This window comes from Xenopus laevis, chromosome 4L (assembly GCF_017654675.1).
Source record: "Xenopus laevis strain J_2021 chromosome 4L, Xenopus_laevis_v10.1, whole genome shotgun sequence".
Taxonomy (NCBI): Eukaryota; Metazoa; Chordata; class Amphibia; order Anura; family Pipidae; genus Xenopus; species Xenopus laevis.
Window position 1 is genome coordinate 132,584,075 of NC_054377.1, and position 10,929 is coordinate 132,595,003.

At 39.8% G+C, this 10,929-nt stretch overlaps 1 protein-coding gene across 1 annotated transcript in view; it reads left to right on the forward strand.

Moving 5' to 3' along the window:
• Positions 1-399: 399 nt before the first annotated feature.
• uroc1.L (urocanate hydratase 1 L homeolog) overlaps positions 400-10,929 on the forward strand; it is a 35,902-nt gene continuing 25,372 nt past the window's right edge. Inside the window, 8 exon segments of the mRNA NM_001096185.1 lie at positions 400-527; positions 3,154-3,284; positions 5,725-5,818; positions 6,712-6,771; positions 8,023-8,151; positions 8,283-8,344; positions 9,602-9,668; positions 9,784-9,927. Of these exon segments, the coding sequence (NP_001089654.1) occupies positions 402-527; positions 3,154-3,284; positions 5,725-5,818; positions 6,712-6,771; positions 8,023-8,151; positions 8,283-8,344; positions 9,602-9,668; positions 9,784-9,927 (813 nt within the window). The 5' untranslated portion in view covers positions 400-401.

The following is a 10,929-nucleotide window of genomic DNA, read 5'->3' on the forward strand; positions in this document are numbered from 1 at the left end:
GCCAAATGGATTTCTGATGCCAAATTCTGCTATACACACTCATGCACTTACAATATGTATAGATAGGTCGGTAATTATTTGTAATTATTTATACAGAATCTGATACATTCACTTATTACTATTCCTTTAACTCCCAGTCCAGAAATGACCTGAACATAAGGAAACCAGAAACCAACATTATTATTTAACTCCGTAGCTGCCTTTGGCTGTGCGACACTTTCCTGTAGATAGAAACACATTTTAGCTGTGTGTGTCTTTAGGGACCAGGTAACACATTAAAGGAAGGGTGGAATCATGGTGGCCAATAGGAATGTTTGTAAGTAATGGGTGTGTCTTTTTTTAATCTCACTGTCTGATTGTGCATGTGAGGTTTGCTGACCTGTCTGCCCCCAGTACTCACCATGATCAGCCTGCAGGAGTTGTGTGCTGGGCTTCCTCTCAGTCCTCTGCCCCAGAACAAAGGAAGAAATAATGGGGTACCACACGCTCCGAACCGAACTCCCCAATTGTCTGCAGAGGAGCAGAGGGTAAGTCTGTTTGATAAATCATTTGCTTTAATGGGATTAGAAGTATAGTGCATTTTATATCAATAATGTCTAATCCTCGTGCATACTACATGGCTACACTGAAAGCAGTATGGACTGCAGAGTGAATTAAAGCAAATGCTAATTAGCCATGCGAAATACTTGTCTCATTTAGTGTTAAACAAGGGGCCTATAATGTATGTTAATGTTTTAAAGGGGTGGTTCGCCTTTAAAGGCCCCCATACATGGACCGATAAAAGCTGCCAACAGACCGAGTCAGCAGTTTATTGGCCAGTGTGTGGGGCCATCCGATGGCGTCCCCGGGGCCGGATTTACATAGTGGACGCCCCTAGGCCCACTGCCATTTGTCGCCCCTGTCCCCTCCCCTTTATTTGTGCAAATTTTCATGGAGATTTTATCTCCTGCGCATCCCCAGTGTTTTTGAACCAATGTGGGTGTAGTTGGGCAGCATGCTGCCCCCCTAAAATCCTGCCACCCTAGGCCCGGGCCTAGGTGGCCTTCCCACAAATCCGGGCCTGGGCGTCCCCGATCGATATCTGGCCGAAAGTCAGCCAGATGCCGATCTGGCAGGGTAAAAAAAAACCTTGAATCGTGGCTGCATCTTTTCTTTGATGCGGTCCCACGATCCAACCACCTGTAGGCCCACCATTCTGTTCTGATCGTTGGGATCTAGGGCCCACAATCGGATCAGCCTGATATCACCCACCTCAATGTGGCTATATTGGGGAGAGATCTGTTCATTTGGAGTGGATCTCCCTGTGTATAGCCACCTTTAGTTAACTTAGTATGTTATAGACTGGCTAATTCTAAGCAACTTTTCAATTCGCCTTAATTTTTTCTGTAAGGCTACAGATGAGTTGTCATTGCTACATTTATCACTCCTCTTTCTATTCAGTCCTCTTCTATTCATATTTCAGTCTCTTATTCAAATCAGTACATGGTTGCTAGGGTAATTTGGGCCTTAGCAATCAGATTGCTGAAATTGCAAACTGGAGAGCTGCTGAATAAAAAGATAAATAATTAAAAAACCACAAATATGAAAACCAATCGCAAATTGTCTCAGAATATCACTCTATACATCATACTTAAATTTAACTCAAAGGCGAACATTCCTACATAAATACATTTTATAAGGCAAAACGTATTAAAGGGTAAAAACAAATGCTAAAATGACGTGACGTCTGTAGAAGTCTGTATTTGCCTTAAAATGGGCTGAGTACTTGTTATATACCTTAACTATGCTGGTTTGTAGCTCTGAGAGAAAGTATCCGTGTAGGATATAATATGGCTCTAGGGTAGGCAATCCAGACCTCACTTAAATTTTTAAAACACATCCAGTATGGCAGCAATGGTTTGATTACATCACTGGGGCTCTTCGTTATATAAGTGACATATAAGTTGAGTTTTTCAGGTTAGAATATGTCAAGGTTGCCTTTAATACTGAGCACATATAAAACCAGAGTTCAGCAGCTATCTGGTTGCTAGGGTCCAATTTACCCTAGCACCAGGCAACTGTGTGAATGAAAGACTGAATATGAATAAATGGGCTTAATAAAAAGATAATAGATAAAAAGAAATTACATTGTAGCTCACAAAGCAATCGTGTTTTTTGTTGCCGGGGTCAGTGACCCCCGTTAGCTGAAATTGCTAAGAATATTAAGTTAAAGGTGAACTACTCTTTTAGGTAAAATGAATGTAACATAAGCTATACTTTTTAAACAAGTCATAGGGAATTGCAGGCTGTGGTCAAATGTTTACGATAAGGAGAGACATTGCTACAAGGTTATCCTCACAAACAGGTTAATCATTAGGAGGTTTGTGCAACCTGTTGTCCTGTTGACTAATCTCAAGACAAGCACAGGAGGGTTCCCAGCCCCCCAGTCGTCCCGGGAGAGATACACTGACCCAACTGGTGCACCCTAATGGTGTTTTCAACCAGTTCTGTAAATAAATTACCCGGTTCTGGGACATGTTGTACCCAATGTTTTTGTAGAAATATGTAAACATGGGCTCATGAATTATAGGGGAACAGGGAGTAGGGGCACAGTGGCTGCAACACGAAACATTCACAAATGTATCATTGGATTTTGCACTGATTCCTCTGTATTTAGCTGAATATAAAGATGATGGATATGTTGCATGCTTAATATATTCCTTTATGCCTTCTCTGAGGATAGGGGCTCATGGACTTTGCTCCGTCCTGCAACTTGACTTATTGTGCTTCTTACCATTAGCTTGTATGTTATAGGTTATGATGATAATGTATCTATGTTTAGGGCTGGGCGAATTTGACCCGTTTAGTTTTTTTTTTTTTTGCTGTCGGCGATTTGTCATTAAAATCTAACAGCGTCAAAACATTTTTTGGACGCACAACGCCATACAAGTCTATGGGCGCCATTTACGCCGCGAAACAAGGCAAAAAAATTCGCCCATCCCTATCTATGTTATATGATGATAATGTATCTATGTTATATGATGATAATGTATCTATGGTATATGATGATAATGTATCTATGGTATATGATGATAATGTATCTATGGTATATGATGATAATGTATCTATGGTATATGATGATAATGTATCTGTGCTCTGTGTCTCTCATGACAGCTTGCTTTGGAAAACTCTCTGCGTTATTTCCCCCCTGAGTTGCACAAGACATTGGCTCCTGAGTTTGCAGATGAGCTGAGACATTATGGACATATCTACATGTACAGGTTCTACCCCAACCTGCAGATGAAGTGAGTCCAATGGAATCTGAAACGGCAGTATGATTAGAATGAGCCAATATATAGCCCATCACACCAGCCCATTGGCTATATCTCAAGTTCACCTCTGGAGCAGTGATCCCCAACAAGCAACATGTTGCTCTCCAATGCCTTGGATGTTGCTCCCAGTGACCTCAAAGCAAATGCTTATTTTTGAATTCCAGGCATAAAAACCAGGTCTACTGCCAAACGGTGTTTGTAGAAGGTTGACAATCCACATAGGGTCTACTAAATGGCCAATCACAGCCCTTATTTGGCACCCCAAGAACATTTTTCATGCTTGTGTTGCTCCCCAACTCCTTTTATTTCTGAATGTTGCTCACTGATTCTAAAGGTTGGGGATCCCTGCTCTAGAGAATAGAAAGGACTGCTCAGAGCAGATGAAGCTTTGTCAAGGAAGCTTTGAGTTATGAAGAAACATGGGCTAAATTTGCCACTAACCTACACCCCATAGCAACCGACCAGTGTTTAGAAGTAGAAATATTGCTTTAGCTGTGTCCGCAAATTATTTAAATGACACATTTTTTAGTATTCTGTTTTGTGCTACCAAATCACCAGTGTGAAAATGCATTGAATTCATTTATTCAATGTGTAATAAAAAAAATGCATGTTGGTTCTTATTGATCTGTAAGTGTATAGTTAAAGGGTTGATTCAACTTTAAACTAACTTTTAGTATGATGTAGAGAGTGATATTTGAGGAAAAATTGCAATTGATATTTAATTTTTTTTATTATTTGTGTTTTTTTTTAGTTATTTAGCTTTTTATTGAGCAGCTCTCTAGTTTGCAGTTTCAGCCATGTGATTGCTAGGGTCCACATTACTCTAGCAGCAGTGCATTGATTTGAATGAGAGACTGGAATATGAATGGGAGAGGCCTGAATAGAAAGATGAGTAATATAAAGTAGCAATAACAATAAATGTGTAGCCTTACAGAACATTTGTTTTTTAGATGGGGTCAGCAGAAGAAGGCAAATAATTATAAAGTGGCTTAGAATTAGTCATTCTATAACATACTAAAAGTTAACTTAAAGGTGAACCACCCATTTAATACAAAGTGTGAATATTAAGTGGTCTGGTAGCACATGTTTTATTTCTGATCAGTAAAATTGACTGGCTTCAGTTCTGAATAGTGAAACCTAAATTTTACATCCCCTAATTTTGTTTTCACATATTTCAGTGTTTTCTGTGGTCCCACCAATTTAAATGCATTGTAGTGGGTGCATTTCCTGTATTTTACACCAAAATATTGCATTGATGTTCCCAAAAACATCTGTTTGTCTCTGTGAATGTTATTAGAGGTATGGGACCTGTTATTCAGAATGCTTGGGACCTGGGGTTTTCCACATAAGGGATCTTCATTACTTAAGTATACTAAAGAATTATTTAAAAATCAATTAAACCCAATAGGATTATTGGGGGGGAGCGGAGTGCCACGACCAGCTCCTGTAGGCAGAGGTTTCCAGCAGCGAACCTGGGTCGGCAGGGGCCATGTGGACCGGGGCCTACCGGGTTTTCTCCTGGTGTCCCGCTGGCCAGTTTCAGAATAACAGATAACAAAATTTAGAGGTTTAAAATATTAATCGGTTGCATATTTTGCCATATATCGTGCACAAATCACGTATTGCTTTAAGTTGTGACCAATAGTGTAATATTAATTCTTAAAAGGCATCTAAACCCTAAAAATGTCTTAAAATGCCATGTTTTAAATACTGAACTTATTGCACCAGCCTAAAGTTTCAGCTTGTCAATAGCAGCAATGATCCAGGACTTCAAACTTGTCACAAGGGGTCACCATCTTGGAAAGTGTCTGTGACACTCACATGCTCAGGCGTCACAAATTATCAAGCAGAATATGAGGTTGGTCTGTAATATAAGCTGATGCTACAGGGCTGATTATTAAATTCGAATGCCAATTGCTCTTTCTGAGCTGCCATGTAGTAATTATCTGTATTAATTACTAATCAGCCTTATATTGTGACATTTCTATTCTATGTGTATTGTATAGTGTGAGTGGGTCGATAAGCTCAGTAAGTGACAGCAGCACAGAGCATGTGCAGTGAATCAGCAGAAAAGAAGATGGGGAGCTACTGGGGCATCTTTGGAGACACAGATCTTTACTGCTAAAAGGCTGTGGTTTCCTTGGGCTGGTACAGAATCCCAAAACATAATGCACAACATTTCTAGCTATTGCTTTAGTTCTCCTTTTAACCCTTTTCAAATATTTCAGAGTAAAACTTATATCCTTTAAGTACTTGAAGAATAAGTTGATTTAACACATTTCCCTGATGTTTGATTTTACTCAATTTTTTCCTGGCCCCCTGAAAAATGTAAAATAGTGTTTCTACTGTACTTATATTTTATCCCATTGTCTATCCTACTGTATACATTGACGATATCTGGATGTTGTTTCAGGGCATACCCCATTACTCAGTATCCCTGCAAAACACAGCAAGCTGCTGCCATCATGCATATGATCATGAACAATCTGGACCCAGCTGTAGCTCAGGTAATGTACTGGACAAAAGATTTCCATATCGGAACCATATTCTCCTAAACAATTCCAATATGCATTACACGTTTTCAGTAGTTTTTCATGTATTTGTATATTTAAAGCGGTTGTTCACCTTTAAATTATAGTATGATGTAGAAAGTGATATAATGAGACCATTTGCAGCAGGTTTTCATTTTTTATTATTTGAGGTTTTTCAGTTACTTGGCTTTTTATTCAGCAGCTCTCCAATTTACAGTTTGCTGGTTGTTAGGGTGCACACAAAGCTACTGGTGGAGAAGATCAGTCACCCAGCGACAAATTGCTTCTTCTTTTTCTAAATCGCCGGCGTGATGGCACTCAGAGTGCTTAATTTTCCGAAGTCGTCTGAAGTACCATCCCGCCGGCTACAATCTAAATCTCCAGCGGGATGGCACTTCAGGCGACTTCGGAAAATTAAGTGCTCTGAGTGCCATCACGCCGGCAGGGAGGCAGTTTGGGGAAATTAGTTGCCTGAAGAAGAAGCAATTTGTCGCTGGGCAACTAATCTCCCAGTAGCTTTGTGTGCCCCTGCCCTTCGTGTCTTCTGTTACATTTACATAAATTGTTACTGAAAGCATTTATCTGTGTGGCTGCTTAAATTCTCTGCACTTGAAACAATGTAGCAGAAGCCAGCAAAACCAGCAGCCTGTTACATGGTTTCAGAATGAGCTGGCGGGGAGGCAGTTTGGGGAGATTAGTCACCTGAAGAAAAAGCAATTTGTCGCAGCGTGACTAATCTCCCCCAGTAGCTTTGTGTGCCCTTGTCCAAACCTAGAGTTATTAGAGTGGAAATCATAAACAATCATCCCTGTGCTTTATGTGAATTACCCCCATATTAACCTTTTGTCTATATAACCATTACTCCTCAGTTTCCCCAAGAACTGGTGACCTACGGAGGAAATGGACAAGTGTTCAGTAACTGGGCTCAGGTACGTTGGGTATGTCCTCCTCTTATGGGCTGCATTTCAGAAGAAACCACATTCATCCTTTCTTTGAATTGGACTTCTTCAAGCAATCTCATAGTCATGTGACAGTGTTGTGACCTGTTAGTTCCATTGAGTTGAACGCAGGACTTGTTGCCCATTGTCCATAACTGGGGTGGTATACAAACAGACATCAAGAGTGGGAGAGTGACAGTAGATTGAAGGCATTAGAGATGAGCGCTTTTGGGGTTTTTTTTCCGTCAGTCATGGATTTGTTGCGAAATTCTGCATTTTGCAATCTGCGACTTTTCTTGTGAAACTGAGGCAAAAATTTGGCTACAAAAATGTTGCAGAGACAAAAAAAAGTCTTCATAGGTAAAAACACCCTTTGACTTTAATGCAAAAGGATGAAAAAGTTGCAGAGACAAAAAAGTTGCCACAAGAAAAAACTTTCTATGAATTTTTTTTTCTCGGTTTCAAGAATTATCCAGCCAAACGGGACAGATTTGCTCATCACTAGAGGACATTATTAGGTGGGCCTAGATGCTATAAAGATTATAGAAAATGAGTTGCCATCCCAGATGATTATCCTTTTCAGCTGAAAATCTTCCCAGATATAGTGCTGACATATAAATGTTGGCATAGACTAAGACAATAAATTGTTTAATATTTCCCAAATACTTTCTTGGACTTCTCATGCAGATGCCAACCTCAAAATTAGTTTGCTAGAGAGACTTCTGGTTTAGCAAAACATTTGTTTAGTTTCATTCCATATTGAATGGAGTGCCAATATATACTGCTCTATGAACTCTCCTGGGTCAGGAATTTAATAGAAAAATACCAGCTAAGAACTTTGGTCAGTGTTTCTCTAAAGGGTTGTTCCTTCTCCCTTCACTCCCTGCATCTAAAGAGCTGTTGGGTCAGATCAGCTGTTCTCTACATTTATAAAGTAAAATGTGTTGCCTTCAGATTCCTGGCATAGCTCGGTGGGAGGATGAGTGTGCAGTTATTAAAGTAACCAATTACTGAAGCTTTGTTGGACTGAAGAGTTCAGGAATCCCTTATGGGCTGCATTAATGTCCTTAATCCTGTCCCAAATATTAGTGGTTCCATTCCATCAATAGAGTGACTTCTCATTTCTCTACTGATCTAGAAAGTGTACAAATTTCAAACAGCCCACTGTGTTACTTTTTACCGTTAGGGGTGGGTCATATATTGTTATGAGTCCCGATATAAAAAGTTTTTGTGTACCCACAGTTCTGGCTGGTGATGAACTATCTGTCTGAGATGACAGAAGAACAAACCCTAGTGATGTACAGTGGACACCCGCTTGGTCTCTTCCCAAGTCATTCTGGTGCCCCTCGAGTTGTAATCACCAATGGCATGGTAGGTATTGGTTGATTCTGGTCCTCTTTTGCTTTTTCATCTCAAAAATGTTGTTTATGTCCTTTCATACTGATTTTTTTTCTTTATTATGTTATAATTTAGTATCATACTATCTCATTTTCCATTTTCAGGTTATTCCCAACTATTCATCGAGGAAAGATTATGAGAAGATGTTTGCCCTTGGAGTCACAATGTAAGACTAAGTATATATATCTATATCTAATAAATAAAACCGCACTCCAAGGTCTTGAAATCGTGAAAACAGTGGAAAGTTTATTTCAACGTTTCGGCACAGTGACTCAGGTCAGTGTGCCGAAACGTTCAGATAAACTTTCCACTGTTTTCACGATTTCAAGACCTTGGAGTGCGGTTTTATATTTTTTGGATTATTATACTATGCTATAACCAGCACCCAGGCAGTTGCTCGTATTGCGAGTGCACCACTATAGTGTCTCTCTCTCTCTTGGATTCGGCCGAATCCTGCTGAAGAAGGCTGGATATCAAACCAAATACTGGATTTGACGAATCCCTAATAAATATATATATATATATATATATATATATATATATATATATATATATATATATATATATATATATATATATATATATATATATATATATATATATATATATATATATATATATATATTGGAGCTGGACAACATCAGTGTAAAGACTAAGCAATATCTATAGGCCTAGGATGCAATTTGTCCCTTTGCAAATGCTATGGTTATGAATTCGCCCGTCAGAAGCAGTGAATCTATGGGTCAGAACCAGTGGCCTAACTAACGGGTCACAGCCCTCCAGCAGAAAATACAGGTGACCGAGGCCTGCAAACAATTATGGGTAACCTGCAACTCGCAAAAAAGTTGTGTGCATCACCCATGGGGAAGAAGAAGCAGATCAATGGGCCCCCTGCAGCCACAGGGTCTGCATCCTCTGTAGTTAAACCACTGGTCAGAACAAATATGCATGCTTGATTCACACCTTTTTTGCAATAAGCATTAGGATTTGGTTGCTCAAAACCAATTTCTTTTAGTCCTATACGTATTTCTTGCTATTGCCCCAGCATCCACAATACTACCTAGTTATCCCCAGGTTTTTTAAATGAACAGAGAATTTGTTTTGGGACTAGAATTTCTCAGTTACCCAATCCTTGGGAGTTACGAGACTAGCATGGAAGTTCCTCTGATATTGCACTTCACATTGCTCACATTTTCCATATAAAATCCTGCCTATTCTACTGACAAGGCTCTTGTAGCAGCAATATATCTTCCTAGGCTGGGTAAACTCTTGTGCTACTCTACAGTGTGGATAATAGGAGTTGTCCATGCGGGACAGTAATGTTCACCCACAGTCTGTGTTTCAAATACACCCTAAATGATCCTATGAGCATGGTGAGTAAGCTTCCCATTTTCTGGTTGTGAGACGTCTTTCTCTTTGACAGGTATGGACAGATGACCGCAGGGAGCTACTGTTATATTGGACCCCAGGGCATAGTGCATGGCACAGTGGTGAGTTCTATAATGTTTAGTTTGATGTAGATATTTGCATTGCAAGGCAATGTGCAACTGGTCTTTTATTTTTATGGAATATGAGTTAATCATGCCCTTCTTTCTTGCTCTTCAGTTGACAGTGCTGAATGCCGGACGGCGATACCTGGGGTTGGACGACCTCTCTGGAAAGGTGTTTGTGACATCAGGTCTTGGAGGCATGAGTGGAGCACAAGCAAAAGCAGCTGCAATAGTTGGCTGTGTGGGGGTCATTGCTGAAGTAAGTTTCCTGAAAGGGACTTAGTCATTGAAAAGAAAGGGTTTAGCACATATAAATGGTATAAAGGCACATAATATCCCACTCCTTATACTTCTGTTATCTACTTCTTTACAGTGTAGGAAATCTACACATACACTCAAGTCTAGAATTAGAGGTGAACTGGGCCCTTGCCAATTTAGAAGTGCCAAGAATCCCTTTTACTCTTAATCAGCTTCAAATCCCACCAGACACAGCTGAAGGGCTGCAGGTTGAACATCATCTAGATTTTAAATAAAGAATTTTTTTCTTTGACTTTCACTGCCTCATTTAATGATCATGAGGGTCCTCTGATACTAAGCATCCAGACAAAATGCCTTCATTGCCCCACTTACACCAGTACGGGAGTGAACAGTGCAAATGCCCAACTCCTGACGAACAATTCTCTTAAGTTTTAGAGGCATTCCATTACGTGCTCTTTTAAAAAATAAAAATTTGCCTAATAAAAGAAACCCTAATTCTAAGCAACTTTCCAATATACACTTAAAGGAGAAGGAAAGGTTAAAACTAAGTAAGCCTTATCAGAATGATCCATCTAAATATACCAGTAAACCCCCAAAGTAGTGCTGCTCTGAGTCCCCTGTCAAAAGAAACACTGCATTTATTTCCTTCTATTGTGTATACATGGGCTTCTGTATCAGACTTCCTGCCTTCAGCTTAAACCTCATTGCCCTGGGCAAGAGCATGCTCAGTTTGCTTCCCCCCTCCCTTCTCTACTGTAATCTGAGCCCAGAGCAGGGAGAGACTCAGGCAGGAAGTGATGTCACCCCACGTTAATACTGCAGCTCCTATTCTAAACAAACAGAGAGTTTCTAGAGCTTTTTACTCAGGTATGGTAAAACATTCTACAGAATAAATATAGCATTCTAACTTGTACTATTGCAGCTAATCTATTGGCAATAAAATGCCTCCGTAGCTTTCCTTCTCCTTTAATTGAAAATTTCAGTGCTTTTAAAGTTATTTGTA